This window comes from Arachis duranensis, chromosome 9 (genome assembly GCF_000817695.3).
Source record: "Arachis duranensis cultivar V14167 chromosome 9, aradu.V14167.gnm2.J7QH, whole genome shotgun sequence".
Taxonomy (NCBI): domain Eukaryota; kingdom Viridiplantae; phylum Streptophyta; class Magnoliopsida; order Fabales; family Fabaceae; genus Arachis; species Arachis duranensis.
In genome coordinates this window covers 176,675-195,550 of record NC_029780.3, presented here as the reverse complement: position 1 = coordinate 195,550, position 18,876 = coordinate 176,675, and the positions used below count along the sequence as shown (strand labels likewise).

Genomic DNA, 18,876 nt, shown 5'->3' with positions numbered 1-18,876 from the left:
AGTATATCATTTAGTTCTTTGTTCAAATCTTGCTCCAAATTGTCTAGATAGGGATTTACTCCGTACGTAATGCTTCTTTGAATGCCCGCAATCCTGTTGAGAAGTCTTCTTTTAGCTTTGAAGATGTTCCCGAATATTTCCTTATTCCATTTTAGAAGGTCTTTTTTAAGTTCTCCAATAGCTGTCAGTAGAGAGTTTTCTTTGTTCCAACTTGTTCTTAGGCAGTTTTGAAAATCCGGATGTAACTCCCACATGGCTTATCACGTCAAGAAGATAAGTCACATGGACATTAATTCTGGCGGTATTGAAATCCAAAAAAAAAATTGTTAACATTGAAAGCTTACTAAGGCAGATGTTTAGGCATGTTCATAAAAGAAATAAAGATGAGGATGGGCCAAACAAAAATGCAAAGATATAAGTTGTTTGAGGAGGAGCCAAAACATGATTTATATCTTGGTTGTAAAAACTTTTCGACATTATCATTCATAATTCAACATTATAAGGTGAATTTCTTATATTTGATAAATTTTAAGCAATGTTTGAGATTGGGTTATGCTATCGTTACGTCAATAACTTTCTATATATACTCCTCTCATACTTTTTTTATTTTTTATTTAAAAAAAACCAAAAAATTATTGATATTAAAATAAATTCAAAGTCAAGTGCTGAAATGCATGCAAAGTTCTTCACAAGGATATAAGTCAAGCGAGAAAAGATGTTTTATTATCGACGACAAAAATAATAATAACGATGACAACAACAACAATTGAGGCTGATCAAAACTCTTGGTAATAGGGAAAGGGAATGAAGTTTAAAAAAAAAAAACCATCATTTTTGCAAAAGGAAATAAAAGAGGAGATTATACAAAAAAAAACTCTTGCAAAAGAAAAATAGCTGGTTTTAGAGAAAAAAGATACATTTACAAAAGAAAAGGAGTAGAATTTAAAGAGTAAGGTACATATGCCTATAATTGACTTAATCTCAAGGATCTATCTCTATACAAGATAAATGTCTTCCTTTTAAGCCTACTGCTATGACTCATAAGAATATTGAAGAAGTATTTTAATTTATAATGGAGCAAGACTTGAAAAGGAAGACCACAAACACAATTGTGGATGATGTTGAAGAGTGTGATAACTTGCAAAAAAATCCAACTAAAATGGAAAAAGTGTAAAAAATAGCTACAATGTCAATTGATAAATTTCTTGTTAACAATAAGTCTAATGTAAAAAAAAAAATAATTCGATGAGAACAAATGAGATAATATTGAGTAGTAATAAGAGGAGGATTATATTAATCTGTCGCTAAGGATATAGATAAAACAACCAAATGTTAATTTTTGAAATCTCTTAATACTATTTAGTTTTTTGCTTGTTAATTATTTTATCGCTTCTATTGTTTACTTCTTTACATATGTTAATCATTTGAACTATTACTATTACTATTATCTTTTTCTCTTTTGTTGTATTTTGGTAGTTTGAGGTCTTTATTCTTTTATTATTCTTTAGTTCTATCACTAAGTTTAGGGAGCGGGTTCATGCATTCACGGTCACAAATTATTTTTATTCTAATTTATGATATAATAACTTTAGCCACTTCAAAGAGATGCATATGTGTGTTACCTTTTTTTAGGTGATTATTTAGTGGTGAAACTATCCAATTAATCAATTAAAAAGGAGGTGCACTAATTTTTTGGACATAAACTAATTTGTTGAAATTTTGACAAAAATTATATATAAGGATTTGAAGTTTAGTTAGAGATCATGAGACCAAAATTGATCAAAATTAAAAATATTATTATTACGGCTTTGCCAAATTCACACAGCAGTCAAGAAAAGAAAATTATTCTTCTTAACATTTAAAACAAACCAATCTTGTAAGTTATAGTTCAAGAAAAAAGATTGAGGAAAAAAAATCGTTCTTTACCACATAATTTTAGCCATACTGTAATTATGCAAACAATAAAAAACAGACTCCACTTTATTGTAGCAGCGAGGATAAATATCAAAATTAGCAAAATCTCGTTTAGCTCGAAATAACGTAGTAGGCAAAGCCTCTTGAAAAACAAGCCACACACAAAATTTATTTTTTTTCAGAATTTTTAATCTCCACACTCACGATCAATTATTGTTATAAAAAATCATTTGTGCAACCCATTCATATCCATTTTTAGCGGTATAAAAAGTTAGAATATCTCTAAATCCAATCAGTTTGTGGTCCACATTGAACAATAAAATTGTATCTGTCGAGTTCAATCTACACATTATTCAGAATAAAAGAATAATACTTCTCTAAACATCACCTCCTATTCTTCCAAACATCTTGTACCTTGAAATCTAAATTACTAATATAAATATAAGGAACATTCATTCGCAAAGGGCCCTCTAGTTTTTATTTGTTAAACTAAAATGATTAATCCAACGGTTTAATACATCAAAAATACTCTTTTTTAAGTTATCTGCTAGCTTTTTTGATCAAGTATAAGATGGGTTATGTACAACTCTCAAAGTGAAGTATCAGATAAATATTTAGCTATCATCATTTGAACTTAAAACTTCTCTTTGCTATATAAAAGATGCCAAACTAATTTTTTCAAGAGAACAATGTTAACACAGCGGAACATTTCTAATATCAATGTTCATTGTTTAATGGTGGCTAGGTTATGAATTATGATAAGAAATTAAGAAATGTGGGTAAATAATTTAGGCTCGTTAATTTTTTTTTGAGACTTATTATGATTGATTAATTAAAAATTTAAATTAAAAATAATTGATTTCTACACAATAATATTTTCATGGGTTAGTTCAACAAGTTTTGTAGATTTTTTTTTATTTTAATCTTATAATTTTATAAATTAAAAAAAAACCAAATTCTACTTATTTAACAAAATAAGGTGGTCCGAATTGAATCTAAAAAAATGACAAAACTCTTCGATGTGCAAAATTTATGCGAAAATTGTTCTAAATAAAAATTAAAAAAAAATTAACGTAAAAATAGAAATATAAAACAAAATTCTATCAAAATTAGTCTAGAAATCCACGTAAAAATTTCCATCCTGTTTTCATTAATTTTCAAAATTTGTAAATTTGCCTAACCACCTTAAATAATTTATTTTTATTATAGATGTTTTAGTCATTTCATATATAAATCTTTATTCTAATTTTCATTTATCTCTTTTTCTTATCTCTAAAGCTACATTTAAANTATTTATATTAAACAAATATTTTTTAAAATATTATTAAAATTTTAAATTTTATGTTGGAGAATAAAATTCTGGTGAAGAAACCTAGATCTAGTATCAGTCCATTCCCTCTGTCTGCAGCTACCCGCTCCACTCTTCTTGCTCACCCGCCTCACCGCCGCGTCCATTCTCTTCTCCACCGCGTCCATTCTCCTCTGCCGCTGCTCCGTGCTCTCCTCTTTGCCATTGCTCCGTTCTCGCGTCCGCTCGAAAGAAGCCGCCGGTCGTACCTCCTCCTCCTCTTCCACTTCAGGTTGGATACTTTCTCCCTCTCTGTAATCTATTACACTTCGGGTTTATTCTTCTTGGGTTAAATTTTTTACACTTGGTATCTCAATTCTCAAATGTGAAAGTGAAACTTAGTGGAAGTTACAGGGTCTAAAAATACACTACTTTGATTTACATGTGAAGTGAAAAATGTTTGTATTAGTGATCTTCAGGATTCCTGAGACTTGTAGCATATTTATTTCTTCTGTTGTTAGGTTTGTGTTGCATTCTTCTTCCATGCCTTCTTTTTTCTGCCCCCTCCCCCTATCTTTTTTCCTCTCTTTTTTAAATTTTTTCTGAAGAAAATGGGATAAGAAAAAAAAATCATGTACGGATATATTTGAAATGGGTTGAATCAAGTGCAAATGACAACTTGCACATTTAAGTAAAAAATAAATGGAGTAAGCAACTTGCTTGTCTTAGCCATGTCTTAGGTTGCCCAATGTTTTCTCCTGAATATAAACATTAAGGAATAAGAATGGTGGTAGTCATTGCCTCACTAGATTAATGCTATGCCTAATATTCTGTTACTGTTTAGCCCTTTTCCTTTTAAATCTGTGCTCCTAGTAAATATTATTTTGAAATTATTTGGGTGGCTAAGGCTTCTTAGTCGGTAATGGCTTGTTTATGATATATGTTAACATATTTATGTATTCTGTTGTTTTAAAAGAGAATTTGGAGTTGTTTGTTGGAAGTTGTACTTTGGTAATGAGACAATGTTTGAAGGTGAAGACTTTGTTTTATGGACATTTTTAGAAATTTAATTTGTGTTAAAACTATTGAGAAATACTATGATGTGTTATTTTATCTTTTTGGACATGATATTGAATTTCAATTGATTTGTATTTTGTAATATTGGTCAAGATATATTTGTATGTTGTTCACTGTTTTATGATTTTTTTTAAAAAATTTCATAGAAATGATCCATTATAGAGATGGGGAATGGGGCCTGCTGGGATTGCGGGGAAGCAGGGAATGGGGATGGGGGTAAATATTCCCCCACAATGGGGATTGGGAACGGGGACAGGGACGGGGAGCAGATCAGGGTTTGGGGACAAGTTGCAGGGAGGCATCCCCGGCTCCACCCCGCCCCGTTGACATCCCTACTCTAAGATGAACCGAGGCACGAGTCTCCAAGAGTAGCTGGACCCACTTCAAACTGTAATCACATTAAATCACAGACACCCTAAGAGAGTAGAGGGAGAAAGAAAGAACTAAAATAAAAGAATGGAAAGGGAGGGAAACAGAGGAAGAAGGTGAGGATGACGGCTGTGAGAGAGCTGCTGCACCACTGCGGCCACACTGTTTGGTCTTTGCCACTGTGGTTTGCCCTCTCTGTTCTGCTTCTGCCTTGTTGCTGCAGAGCCGGATTCCACACCTCTACAGCTGTCCCTACAGCTGCACTGCTGGTCAACACCACTGCAGCCACCTTCATTTTCTGCACCACACACAAAAAATTAGTCAAATTGAGGTACGGGTTTCTTTTAAACTAAAGCATTTTTATTTACAATTGCAAGTTTAATAAAAAAGTATGTACGGGTTGATGATTGTTTTATGGATTGTTTACCTTTAATGAGAGTTTGATTGATCTAATTTTTATGATTGACGATGGTCATGAATGGTTTATGATTACTCAAGTTTATGAATATAGAAAGCCTAATTATGGTTGATTGTGGTGGTGGTTGAGGATTGATGGTTATGTTAGTTTAATTGGAGTTTAATGTGGTGTTGAGATCATGATTGGTGCTAAATTTCTAGGTTGGAAATCCAAAAGGAATTTGTTTATGGTTCATGATTATAATAATGAAAGTTGATTTGAAAATCTTTTTAACGTATTAGAGGTTGAGAAATTGTCGAGGAATGGTTGGTTTTAATGGAACCTTAAAGGAAATATGTCCAAGTTTTAGGGGAGGTTATGTCAAATTTTTTCTAATATTTAAATGAAAGTAAGTAGGGATTATGTGTGATGGACTTGGTTATCTCATGATTTTGGTGATGATTAATTGATGATAGAATGATTATAATGATGCTGGTTGAGGCCCATTGCCCCTTGGTAGGTGGATTAGTTGTTTCTAAATCCTTGAGTTTTAAGGTGAGTGAATTCTGAGATTAGGAGATAAGTTGACGAATGGGTAAAGAATAAAGTTAGGTAATTTGTAGTTATGGAATAAATAGGAAATTGGTTCAATCTTGGATAAGTGGGTTTTGGGCATAGTTTGGAAATTAAGTTAAGTATATAGGTTTGAGGGTCACAATAGTTAGTAAGATTAATTAGAAAATGTCCTTTTATATAACATCATCATAAACATGTAAATTAACAAATTCCAATAGAATTGTCCATTTATATAATATTATTGTTAATTGTTAATTCTTTACCTTGGTATAATTTGTGAGATTAAAGTTTTATTTATGTAGTAAATATTGTTGCCTTTGTAGGTAATATCATTTTCTTCTAGTTAAATTGTTGATTTTAAGTTACTGATTTTTGAGTTGGTGTTGTCATGTTTTTAGGATGGTATTTTTTAACTTAATAATGTTAATTTTGGCAGATGCTAATTTTTTAGTTAAAATTATTAGGGCTATTTTAGTTAAATAGCATAAAATGCCCAAGAATATTCCATTTTACCAAACACAGGAATGTTAATTCCAAGGAACCGTGTACCTACCAACATGGTCAAATAAAATTCAGTCAGGAATTTTATGCTATTCTTAACCTTGTACCTACCAACATGGTCAAATAAAATTCAGCCCACCTTCCAAACACACCAATATAGATTTTTGGATTCATGTTTTTTCTTTGGCTTGAACAGTGAAGTGGACTGAAAATGGATGAGGCAGAGGCAAATACAGCAGTGCAAGCACTGCCTGAAATGATGTCAGCGAATGTGGAAGCCTTGCTTGAGGTAATGACAAACTTCTACCATTTTATTGTTTGCTACACATAAACTCTTTCAGTTAGCATGAATCTGAATGTGAAGTATTGAATGTTTTGAAGGCCGCGAGGTATGATGACATGGATGATGTTGTGATCTTAGCATCTAATGGTGTTCCTCTTGATTCCAAGGATGAACAGGGTAGGACAGGTATATATATGGTTATATAAAATTAGTAACTCTGGCATGGATAACCAAATTTAAGAAAACGAAGTGGTTATGATGCACTTTACCTTCCATTTGTAGTTAACTTTGCTCCTTTAATATATGAATACAGCTCTTCATATGGCTGCTGCTAATGGGCATATTGAAATTGTGGAGTACTTAATTGGTCAAGGTGTGGTGAGTGGCTTTTTCATAAATATTCTTTTTATTGCTGTCTTTTTTATCATCTCAATTAAGTCATTGTTCAATTACCACTGTATGGAAAGTTGTTTTCTGTCCTATAGCAAATCACTCAATTGGCCGTCACCACTTTTTTTCTTTGCACTTTTCAATTTAGTGGTGTCAAATCATGTTCAGTGATGTTCTGCTGTAGTAGCAGCAGAAGAGTAGAAGATGTAGTATAGAATGATGGAAGGGAGTGGAAGAAAGAGTGGAAGAGAGACTGGATAATAAACAGAGCAGGTGGAAGATTTCAAGGTGATACCTTCCCAGTCTTTGTATTCATTGAAGAACTAAGTACTGAAAGGAAAGAAACAAGGTAGCATTTGAGAGACTACCACTCTCCTAAGGTCATGCCCAACCTAGATCCTTTTCTGCCCTATTGATTTCCTTTGTCCCACCTTGTATACACTCAGTCGTTTCTCCTATACCAGAATTCATCCCTCACTCGTGCCCTCCCCACTAACTTTTTCAGCTGTCCTATTTGTTACCTCAGCTTGCTTCACCATTCTTCACATACCTTGACATGAGAGTATTCATGAACTCAAATCCCTTTAAGGCATTTCATCAAACACTACCTCTCAATCCCCAGTTCACCAAACTTAGCAAACATATCCCTGTACTTAAACCTCAACAGAAAACTTTACAAGCATAACCTATGATCATTGAGTTCCAGAAAAAACAAGTTCTTTGACGAAATTTCGTCAGATATATTGTTTGCTTCTCTCATTTCAGCCATATGAAGCGTAGAATGCAGCAAGCTTTGTTTTGAAGTAGGTGTTGTGGATTGCAGATGATGACATAACAGTGGAGTTGTTTGGCCATGAGAGCCGAGAGGGACCTGGAGTTGGCGAGGGGGTGAAGCAAGGTTCCAAAATGGAGAGAAGGGGGAGGAAAAGTATGGGATGTGCGAGAAGGAGGGTGTTATGGGAAATGGGTGAACGTGTTGAAAACAGTGGTGTTGCATGGTGGTGGCTTTAGTTTGAGCGTGAGTTCATGAAACATGAAGGTACAGGAGAAGGACCACAATACGTAATGGAATGGATAATGGTACATTTTATGGCTGTCAGGCGAAGGAAATTATCAAATTAAGGGCATATTGTTCAATGAAAGGAGAGGAGAAAGATAGGGGGGAGATAAGCCATGAGGGTTGGATTTGAGAAAGAGAATGAAGTGGCAGTTGCATGGTGGTGGACTGGTGGTTGTGGTAATATGGTAGTTGGTTGGTTGGAGAAGAAGAATAAATAGTCGATGATGATGAAGGATAAAAAAGGGTATTTTTGGAAGAAAAAGGTTGAATTTTGACTGGAGGACAATAATAAGATGTTTGATATAAAAATAAGGTGGTTCAAACATTAGGGATAAAATTAGGGCTTAATCTAATCATTAGGGACTTAAACAAAACGTTATCCAAAAAACTATATAACATTTCATTATTTGAGGATTTTGCAGATTCTGAGTTTCAATCTTGTTAATATTATTACGTTTATTGTAGTAATTTTAGATTTTAAGAACGATGTTATCAGACACTAATTGTGTGACTTTTGTTCATTACAATTAATTTTTTTCCCTTGTTTACAAGTAATAGTGTTATCACTTTCAGAAAGCAGTTCGAACAATTTTTTACTTTGTTTTACCAAATAATATATATGAGAATTTTTGTGTCCACTCCCTGCAAATAAAAACACCAATGTTTGTAACTGTTGTGTTTAATTAGAGTGTTTCCAGTGGATCAATCTATAGCTTGTACATTTTGGTATGCTTCGGTCTAGGAAAAATCAGACATGATTTACTTGATATTTATTTCATCTTTTACCCTATTTGACTGTACTTGTTGATGAATGCATGTAATTCATCCTAATCCCACATATAAAGTAGCACTAGGAAAGACTTAAAGAATCCGTTTTAAATGTTGGGAATGTCATTCATGGGATGTGCTACATCAATTAACTAGATAAAGTATCCACACTGCTTTGAAAGGAATGAGAATTAGATTGCAAACTATGAGAGTTTAAGAATCAATTCGTCTAAAGTAAGGGGTAAATGAAATGTGGAAATTGACTCTCGAATCCTTTTATATTTCTCTCATGTTTCCCTCTCCACCTATGCTCTTGCACAAGATGGGGGTTTAAAAATGGGTGTTTGAACGACAGGATCTTAATGTTGCAAACGAGGAAAAGAATACACCTCTTCACTGGGCTTGTCTCAATGGACATGTTGAGGTAATACTGTTTTGTAATAAGAGCATCCCTCCTTATTTCACATATGATGGTTTCTTTCTTATAACAGGCAAGTGTTGTTTCAGGTTGTGAAAAAGTTAATCATGGCTGGAGCTAATGTTGGTGTTTTGAACAGGTTTGTCACGTTACTTGAGTTTGAAGCGTTTCAAAATGTATGTATCTATCTATGCGGTGCTTTACTTTTTCTCATGCATCCCTTTTTCATAATGCATCATGTTTTCAGTCATGAGAGGACTCCAATGGATGAAGCTGTTACTAGAGGCAAACTAGAAGTGATGGATGCAATTAATGAAGCAGTCGCACTAGTTGAACTTCGTTGCGCAATGGTTTCTACACAAGAACCTTCAAGTTAATGTAATGCAAAGCTTTTTGTAAAGGTTGCAGATGTTTCCCTTTAGACTAGAATGGAGCATAATTTAGAGGGAAATATATTCCATCCTCAGATATAATTATATAATACTATGTGTTCTCTATTTCTAAATTATATACTTTTGTCCCTATCAAATGTTAAAATATAACATATTTAATTTATTTTAAAACGGCATCATTTTTTCTATATACTTTTTATTAGTAGTTATGCATACCTTCCTAAATAGTTTGATTACTCTCCTAAAAGGAAATAAAGATCATAATCATAAAAAAAAATATATTGTAATTAATATATTTTTTTTAATTTATAAATATAATTAAGAGGAATGTTAGAGGACTATCAGAATTTATTATTTTTTTATCATTGTTAGCTATCAATATTTAAAAGTATGGGATAAAGTATATTGATGGATTACTAAACTAGAGAAACTAGACTAAAAGAATTGAGTTGATGGTTAAGTGATGGACAAAAATAATAAATTCTGATAGTTCTCTAAGATTTCTCTATAATTAAATAGTCATTTCTAACTATAAAAAATTTGGACACGATAAATTTATCCACAAAACAAGAGAATTAAAGTTGTACCCATGAAAGATTGGCTCAATACAACAACTGTTCAAACTCTACAAAACTATCCAAAAATTTCAAATTACCCTTCTTCTAGGGCTTACTCATCACTACCAGCATCATCATCACATTACTGACAAATTTATGTTATTTTCTATGTTCATTCTGATAAGATTTGTTTTTTCTCACTACTAATATATTTACTATATGTGTCTTGATTTGAAAGACATGATTTTATTTTATTTGGTCGTTTTAGCCTTAGAACCAGTTTAATGGCTGTAAGTTTACGTGGGAATCTTGGTTGAAAAGGAATGATAGAATTTTCAGGAATCAAGAATCAAGTGTTGTAGGAATAGTTAACAGGTCGATGGGTTTTGTCAAAGATGATTAGAAATTAATTTATTGAGATGTTGATACTCCACCTTGTTATGTTGAGCTTTTTATTTCAAAAACAAAAAAACAGTTTAATGGTCTTTCCACAAGCCAGCCTTATGACTCTTTTACTGTATATGTTTCTATTTTATACTTTTTATACGTATTTTCTTTTCCGTAGTTGTGGTTGTCAAAAGTAGTTAACTAGTTTTGCATTGTTGAATGAGTATTTTGCTTTATTGAAACCTTGAAATGAAACCTACTTTTACAAGATTTGATGTACAATATCAATTAGCAGCGAAGAAAGACATAAGGGGATCATAAACAAGTTTGTGAGCATTGACAGCCATAACAAAATCACCATGAGCATAGTCTTTGATAAACACCTGCACGAGCTTATTCCTGTCATGATCTTTGAGCTCCGACAGCAAAATTTGGACATCCGTTACATCAGCTAACATGTCTGTCCCTCCATAACCAAAGAAAAGTGGGAATTCTTTTGGAATGCTAGCCATATCATAAGGAGGGGGATTAGGTTGTCCATAGTGTTGTATATTTTCTTCTCGATGTCCATAGTTATACTTTGTAATTTTCCCTGTTCTTATATCTATTCAAATTGAAGCCATATATGAAGAAACATTAGTTCATCAATTTAGAATTTTTATAAAAATATAAATAAAATGCTTCAAATCAAACAATATCTTGTTATTTAAATTTTATAAAATAAAATTATCAATAAGATAAGACTTTCAACATAGAATACCTAATAAAAAATACCCTTCAATAACAAAATTCTCAAATATTATTATCTACTTGAAATACTTACTTTGTGATAGATGTATCAAATTCTTCGTTGATGATGCTTGTGGTTCATAAGTAGCAATTAATTCCAGTCTTGAACCATTTATGCAGCAATTGGGACCTAAAATTTTGATTAATAAACTTCAAAATAACGCCTTATTTTAGTGGAATCAACATATATATGAATAAAGTGTCTGAAATTCATCATTCCAATGATACAAGTACCTGTAAAAAGATCTAACATATTTGAACAGTCCCTCGGTTTTAGTGTTTTGCAAATTTTCTTCAAAAGTTTGGATGCAATTGCCCTATTCATTAGAAGAGCATATTAGTAGTGAAAAGTTTTGAAAAAGATAAGAAGTGAAAACTCAACATAAGGTTCTTTTTATTACTCGTTGGGAACAATTTTGCGAATGCCTAACCAGTAAGCTTTCTGTAAAAAATATCAAGAAAAGAGAATAATTTTGTTATTTTGTATTTGTTTACATTTTCATTGCTCAAGTAGAGTATATTTAATTTGTGTGATTTATGTGTATCTTACATCTGCCATGAAAAGGTCACCAGCAATCTTTGATGGTGGTGAAGTAATATGATTCAAATGAGCAATTGGACTAAGTAATGCCGCTGATCTCAACATATTCAATAGTTGATTTTCGGAGAATGCACCTAAACCTATTAAAGTACCCTGAAATTCCATGTTATGGTTATTCATACACACACATATGTATAGTAGGATGATTTAAATAAGATAACAAAAAAGTAAAAACCAGAACTCACCAAGGAATGACCCACGTAGTGCATTTTTTGACCGGTATGTTTGAATACATATCCAACTGAAGCAGGAAGATCGTAACTCAGTAACTGATCCCATGACCAATCCCAATATGCCTATTAATAACACAATAAATTAGCTCAAATCTAGTAGTTAAAATTTACACAAGCTGTAAGAGTGTTCGAGTGCCAAATGAAGTCGCTTTGATTTTCTCCAAACTCGATACTAAATTATGTCTGGATTTATCTTCAAGTCTATACTTATTTTAAATCTGACAAAAGTTTCATAATCTGACAAAGTGAACGACCTTCCCAAACAAGCAAGTTCCATTCTCTTCCTCCAGTCTTGTTTGGTGTCGAATTTCAAAATCAAATGTAAATTTATATCTTATATGAAACATGAAGAGGACTAGTTAAGTGTATTTATTCAATATAAAAAAAATAAAAATTAACCCTTTCATCAGGAGCAAGTGATGTATGGCCTTTGCTATATCTTGACCCACGAGAATTGGCAATCCACACATCATAGCCGTTGTCCGCTAAGATATATCCCAATGATTCTTCTGGATTGTTGTACAACCATATTATACCATCCTGGAAAAAATATAATTAAAACAAAATAAATATAGTTGTCTATAATTAATGAATGTTAAATAAGATAAGTCTTGACTTATTTTTTTTGTCTTTATAACACTCCCCAACTTCTCATATCTCTATTGCAGTAACACAACTTACCACAAAGAGTCCATGTTGCAAGAAAACTGGTGGCTTGTTTGCTGCCTTACCGGATCGCGCCTTCGGCATCCTCTGCAGACTAAGGATGTAACCATCTTCTGTCGTAACCTGATCGAGTAAGTAATAATATGCACCTTGTGTTCTTCACAAGTGTAACCGTTTTTCTCTACCATTATTTTGCAAATACCGGTATCTGCTGCAGCTATAGACGACGATGCTGGCAATTCATTATTTTCTTGCAGTGGTTTTCTCCCATGCACTGGTGTAATGCGAATCAATAATACCAGAAGCAAACTAGTAACAATATTGGCCATTGATAATGTGTTATTATGTTCCAATGCGTCTTCAAAAAACTTTTGACGTGCAAAGACGAAGATTGAGAATATATATATGCTTTTCACCTTACTAGTTTTAACATTTTCTTTCTCGGGGTGGAGTTATAAAGTGTTCTTAAAGCTGTGATCAATGGCTAATTTTTTATTTGCCATTGTGCTAATGCATTACTGGTGCCGAACTTTTAGAAATGTTGACCAGCAAATAAAAGGACAAGTGGTAAAAGTTGGTCACTGGAGTTTGATAACGTCAATGCAGTTCATTCTCCTGTTATTTCTCAGGTCAATACTTAGCAATTATTCTTTTTTATCTTTTTTATAGATATAAAATTATCCCCATCAATATTTGTCATAATCTTGACTATATATAGTTCATTGTACTTGTTTATGAAATAACATGAAAAAGAGTTGAATTGTGTTACACTTTATTCCCTTGGCATCTTCATCGATAGAAATAGTGAAATACCATGCTTCCAAGCTTTGTTACTCTTACTTCTTGAAGCAATATTTTAGCAATCTTTTTGGATGTACCATTATCTACATTTGAAGCCATATTATTTTAATTTAACACAAACCTTAAACTTAGACAGATAAAAATAAAGAATTAATCTCTAAATTATGGACTCTAAAGAATATAAATATTTATAGAAAACGATAATATAATATAAATATATAATTATAATTATTAATAATATTAGTAGTTTAGGCTTTGGCCCTAACAAGTAAAATTTTGCATAAATAAACGTGGATGGGTGGCATTTAGTTTAGTTAGAGAGTTCGAGTCTGAGTCCCTCTGAGAAGTAAAACCCTCTCTGAACAGAATCCTGAGGCAGTAATGGCGTTCATCGAGGACGGCATCGACCTGGACGCGTCGGACTTCGCGGCGTCAGTTCCGCTGAAGAAGGTCCCAAACGGGGACGTGTTCGAGGCGTCGAGGGCGGGGGACGTGGAGCGGCTGCGCTACCTGCTGGAGTCTGGTGTCAATGTGAACGCCCGCGACCAGTGGGACTCCGTTGCTCTCTACTACGCCTGCCTTGCCGGCCACCTTGACGCTGCCCGCATGCTTCTCGAGAGCGGCGCCATCTGCTCCGAGCACACCTTCGACGGCGACCGCTGCCACTACGCCGCCCTTAATCTCAAAGTCCGCAAACTCCTCAAGGCCTTTGAGGCCCGCCCCCCTCCCTTGGCCCCCTTGCAGGCCGCCCTCCGTGACACCTTCCTTTCCTCCCCCGCTAACCGCTCCTTCTATGACCTCTCAGACACCGACTTTCATCTTCCGGGTATGATATCCCCTTGCCCTTTCTTTTTTAATTTCCTCTGTGCCACAGAATTTTGAACCTAAAGAAAATAGTTTTGTTTTTAGCTGCTCAAAGTGTTAGGTCAGAAGAATTGTGAGCTACTTATGAAATTGAATGGCAATCATATTGGACTAATTTAAATTACTTAGACCACCAATTACGAGCTTGGAATTTTAAGATATGACAATATCATCAACTGCATACAATAATGATTCTTGAGCCACTCTAATAGTACTGTATTTCTCTTTTCCGTGCTTGTTTTCTAATGTGGAATAGGTATGTCATAGTTGATGCTTTAATGTTGCAAAGAGCAAACGATTATAATTGTGTTTTTCCCAAATAATGATATTGTGTGGGACTCAATAGTGATCTTACTGGAGTAGGTATTTCATCCACCCAGGGATCCAGCCGTGGCTATTTTCCTCCAGATGTAGTTTTTATTGTACATGGAAGGCCTATTGAAGCTCACAGAGTCATATTAAGCGCAAGGTCACCATTTTTTAAGAAAAAGTTTGAGACTGATTGGAAAGATCGCAGTGAAGTGAGATTGCCACGGGAAAAATTGTCATATCCTGCGCTCTACAGCCTTATACACTTCTTTTATTCGGACAGATTAGAGATTGCTGTGGATGACATGGAAGATCTTGTGAGAATCTGTAAAGTATGCAACCTCGAATCACTGCAGAAAATTCTCGAGAAAGAAGTCATTCATCAAAAGTATGCGGAATATAAAGCGTTGAAGGATGTAGATAATTCACAGAAACGATACATTTTGCAAGGTCTGTCCCTTCCTGTAGAAGACAGGCTTCCTGCAGCCTTGCACCTAATCCTTCAAACTGCCCTTTCAAATTCAACCCTTGGAAACGGTCAAGATGATGCAGTTGATAAATTGATTGCTGGGATAGGTGCTATGAAAATGGGTAGATCTATTGATGATCTTGCTGATGTATGTGTAAGAGTTGATGGGAAAAATTTCCGTTGCCATCAAGTGGTTCTTGCATCAAGGTCTGAATATTTTAAGACAAGATTGTTGCGTATGAAGGACTTCCATGAAGGGGAAGATGAGTTATATTTGGATTTACTTCCTTGCATTGAAGAGCATGATTTGAGTACAGATGCATTTGAGAAAATGATTGAATATATGTAAGTCTCCTTTCTACACAGTAAAATCTGGAACTTTGAAATAGTGGAGGGACAGTAGTTGATAACTTTTCTTTGTTTGCTTATTATCATCTATATGTTATCTTGTAAATCATGATTTTTCCTGATTCATATTAACCTAATATGTAATCTTTCTGATATGCAATCATTTGCCTGGTTTCACCTTGTATCTTCCATACCAAGTTAGAATATGTAATCTCTATTGAATGAACACAATCAATTGTTTTCTAGTTGCAATATTTATTCAAACATCATGCTTGTTTTAAGTAGTTTCTGGTTGAGTGATTCTAATTTGTGAAGATTGATTGTTTTGAGTTCATTCATTATTATTATTTTCTTGCAGGCCATTTTTTGTGTATTTTTTTTTAAATAAATGTTTCTAGAATTTTCCTTGTAGGGGTGCCTTCATAGCATGATGACATTTCTGTTTTTGCTGCAAATTTGATTATTGTAAATCTTATTCTGCTGTCTTATTGTTTCAGGTACACTGATGGCTTGCAGGATATAAACCCAGATCAGGTATGTATATGTTTATATAGATTTCTGTTGGTTTCTTCTTGTATAGTCTTTACACTGACAGTGTGTATTGAACAGGCTGAGGAAATGTTTGACGTTGCTTCTAGATACTTATTATTTCCTCTTAAGCGTGCGGTGGCTGATGTGTTGTTGCCACACTTGGAGATGGTGTCACCCGAAGAACTGTGCCATTGGTTAATATTAGCAGACCTGTATGTTGCATTTCTGTCATGCTTGCTTTGTTTTACATTAGTGGCTCCAACTATTGTTCCTTGTTTGATATTACACTTTGGTGGAGGGAAGGGATCTGTCAAACATTTCTATATTGTTTTCTCAATATGTTTTCTATAGCTAATAGAGAGCAACTCCTTGCTCTCAGAGGAATCCCTTTATACAAACCAAGAGAATTTTCTATTGGATAAAGTATGCTTTTTGTCCTTAGCGTTTTTGAAATTCTTTAAAAATACTACTAACGTTTAATTTGATTCAATTTCACTCTCAACATTTGAAATAAATTTCAATTTTATCTTTACTGCTAGTTATTTTATTGTCAATAGTTAATCAGCATTTTTTTCCAATTTTGCCCTTAGTCGTTATCTTAGTGAAATTAACACAGCAGACATAGTACTGAATGAAAAGAAAGTGAATCAGGATGATTTCTCTCCTGCTATAGTTTTATCGGATTGGAAAAGTGCCGAAATCACAAGGAAAAAGTAGAAGTGTTGACTGAGAGTTGGAGAGCCAGCCTCTTCTAATTCTGATCTGATTCCTTACTCTAATGCCTACCTCCCCTTCCACCTTTCGGTTACTATTAATACCCCTCTTCTTCATTCTTCCCTCACTAACTGTACCAGGTGGCAGGTTAGTTACAAAACCCACCCCAGCCCATCGTTCACTCAATTACATTTTGGTCCCTAATTTCTAATTAGCTTGATACGTAATATACCGTAATCTTCAAACTTCACCATTCTTGTCTTCCTGATCCTGCCATGCTTCTTACCTCCAATGCTCAAATGTCTCCATCACATTTTTATTAATTCTGATATCAGAATGCTTCTCCCCCTTATTCTGTTAACATATTGATAGAAATAACACTTAACTATACAGAGAATAGTTCCTTGGTTTCAGACTTAGCCCTCTATAGATTGCACAAACAATGAAAATGCAATGAAGAGATATTTCACAGCTTCCTCCCCTTATATTAATCCCCAGTTTAACTGGATTTTCCTTTAATAGGATTCATAGCTTATACATTCCTGCCTACCTGCGTTGTTGTAACAGTGGTTGACTTGTAGACAGCTATCCTTTCTTCCATAAAAATATTAACCATTTGGCCCTATAATGCTTGTTTCAATATTCCTATAATGCTTGTTTCAATATTTTTCACTAGTATGCTTTTTTAATTCTGTTCAAAACATTTTAGGCTCGAATTATGAAAGTAGTCTTTGCTTAGCAAGCTTTATCATAATAAGTACTTTGCTAAGCTATTTTTCTGAAAATATGGTGGAATTTGAACTAATATATTGTGGTGCTTGTTCCTCAGATTTCATTATTTCCTGCCATTTCTTGAGCTGGAATTACAAACTTGAATTGTAAATATGATTGAGTGTAAATAAGAATTACCCAAGTGATATTAATTCCTTTGTGCAGAATCTATCTTGGTTAGTACTAGGCAGTGTTTTATGTCATATATTCTGTACTATGCTTTTTGTTGTAACATGGACTATTAGGTGGTGGCAACTGGTAAGATGTAAAAAACTGGGTAATAAACATGAGGATATCTAGATATGAATGAAACCTTAAATGTGTTGTATGGAAATTATGTTCACTTAACTATTTGGACGAATCACACTATCAGAAGAACTGAATGTCATGATACAAATGGTGTAATTGGCCTTAAAATTGTTACAGGATGAAATTACTCTTTGGTTAAAAGCATTTGTTATAGAATTAAATTGTCTGTCTTGGAAGTGTTGTGCGCCTTCTGTGGTAACTTATGTATTTGTAATTTATGACATCATAATTGATATTTGGTCTTGTGATTTCACATCTAATAATCATGTAGCGTGCTAGATTATGTTTTTGATTTAGTTATAATACTACTGAGAATTTCCTTGTCCAGGTATGGTGTTTTCAAGATTCGGGAATATTGTCTGGACACCATTGCTTGTAACTTTGAAACATTTGCTGATACCAAAGAGTTCAGGGCAATGCTGTTGACTTTCCCTCCACCATCTGGAGACTCCTCTCTTCGTACTACTGTCCCAAGCATGCCTGGATCTGATCTAAAATCGGATCAAGGAAACCTTCTCGATGATTTGCGCGAGAAATGGCTTGAAATTGAAGCTGCTGAGCTCGACGAGAGAGATGAGAGTGCGTTGCAATTTGATAAGCGGCTCGAGATGCTTATGCTTGTTGCTGAGCAAGAAAAATCCGATAATTCAGAAGCTGATGCTGATGGTATGGATGACCTCAAAACGTTGGGTTTGTCTCCAGACAGCACATTAATTTCAGGTGATGCAGAAAGAACTGTGATAAGTTAATTGGAATAAGATGTATAGCTTTTCTTTGTCAAAGATAGTAAGTTAGGTGGCTCGGAGTTCTTAAGTTGGGTTTTTGTAACTTCTGTTGCTCGAGCATTCATTTATTCATACGGCTCTTTCATAATCACTAGGTAATCTTAGACATCTTCAATTCTTATAGTGAGTGCGTGCACTTGTACTTTTCCTTAAGCAAGATTTGCACCTAGGCGTAATAAATAGAGTTCCGAGTTCAGGGGGTGAAATTATTGTGCTATGAAGTAACTTAATGTGATCTACAAATCAATTCAATATCGACTTTATTATGTTTCCAAACACACCCTTATGTATGGCTCAAAGGAAATTAAG

At 33.9% G+C, this 18,876-nt stretch overlaps 3 protein-coding genes across 5 annotated transcripts; 2 read left to right on the top strand and 1 right to left on the bottom strand.

Annotated features, from left to right (window-relative positions):
* The first annotated feature begins 3,289 nt into the window (after nt 1-3,289).
* LOC107463700 (ankyrin repeat-containing protein P16F5.05c) lies at nt 3,290-9,604 on the top strand. 3 transcript variants are annotated; one of them, XM_052253622.1, is made up of 8 exons: nt 3,292-3,494; nt 4,426-4,979; nt 6,319-6,411; nt 6,504-6,591; nt 6,719-6,783; nt 8,979-9,047; nt 9,131-9,180; nt 9,289-9,604. In XM_052253622.1, the coding sequence occupies exons 3-8, from the start codon at nt 6,334-6,336 to the stop codon at nt 9,416-9,418; spliced, it is 480 nt and encodes a 159-aa protein (XP_052109582.1). In that variant the 5' UTR covers nt 3,292-3,494; nt 4,426-4,979; nt 6,319-6,333; the 3' UTR covers nt 9,419-9,604. The 3 variants fall into 3 exon arrangements, with proteins under 3 accessions (XP_052109583.1, XP_052109582.1, XP_015938042.1); XM_052253623.1 differs by lacking the exon at nt 4,426-4,979 and having other exon boundaries at nt 3,290-3,494; nt 6,504-6,582; XM_016082556.3 differs by lacking the exon at nt 4,426-4,979 and having other exon boundaries at nt 3,293-3,494.
* A 1,057-nt stretch (nt 9,605-10,661) lies between these two features.
* LOC107463675 (triacylglycerol lipase 2-like) lies at nt 10,662-12,995 on the bottom strand. The gene is made up of 9 exons (XM_016082524.3): nt 12,852-12,995; nt 12,682-12,789; nt 12,400-12,540; nt 11,953-12,063; nt 11,717-11,860; nt 11,568-11,608; nt 11,401-11,483; nt 11,201-11,296; nt 10,662-10,981 (listed from the first exon to the last, which is right to left on the bottom strand). The coding sequence occupies exons 1-9, from the start codon at nt 12,993-12,995 to the stop codon at nt 10,662-10,664; spliced, it is 1,188 nt and encodes a 395-aa protein (XP_015938010.1).
* A 781-nt stretch (nt 12,996-13,776) lies between these two features.
* On the top strand, nt 13,777-18,658 carry LOC107463688 (BTB/POZ domain-containing protein At2g04740). The gene is made up of 5 exons (XM_016082539.3): nt 13,777-14,293; nt 14,695-15,454; nt 15,955-15,991; nt 16,067-16,200; nt 18,111-18,658. Exons 1-5 carry the CDS (start codon nt 13,849-13,851, stop codon nt 18,529-18,531), a joined length of 1,797 nt encoding a protein of 598 aa, XP_015938025.1. The 5' UTR covers nt 13,777-13,848; the 3' UTR covers nt 18,532-18,658.
* Nucleotides 18,659-18,876: the final 218 nt, after the last annotated feature.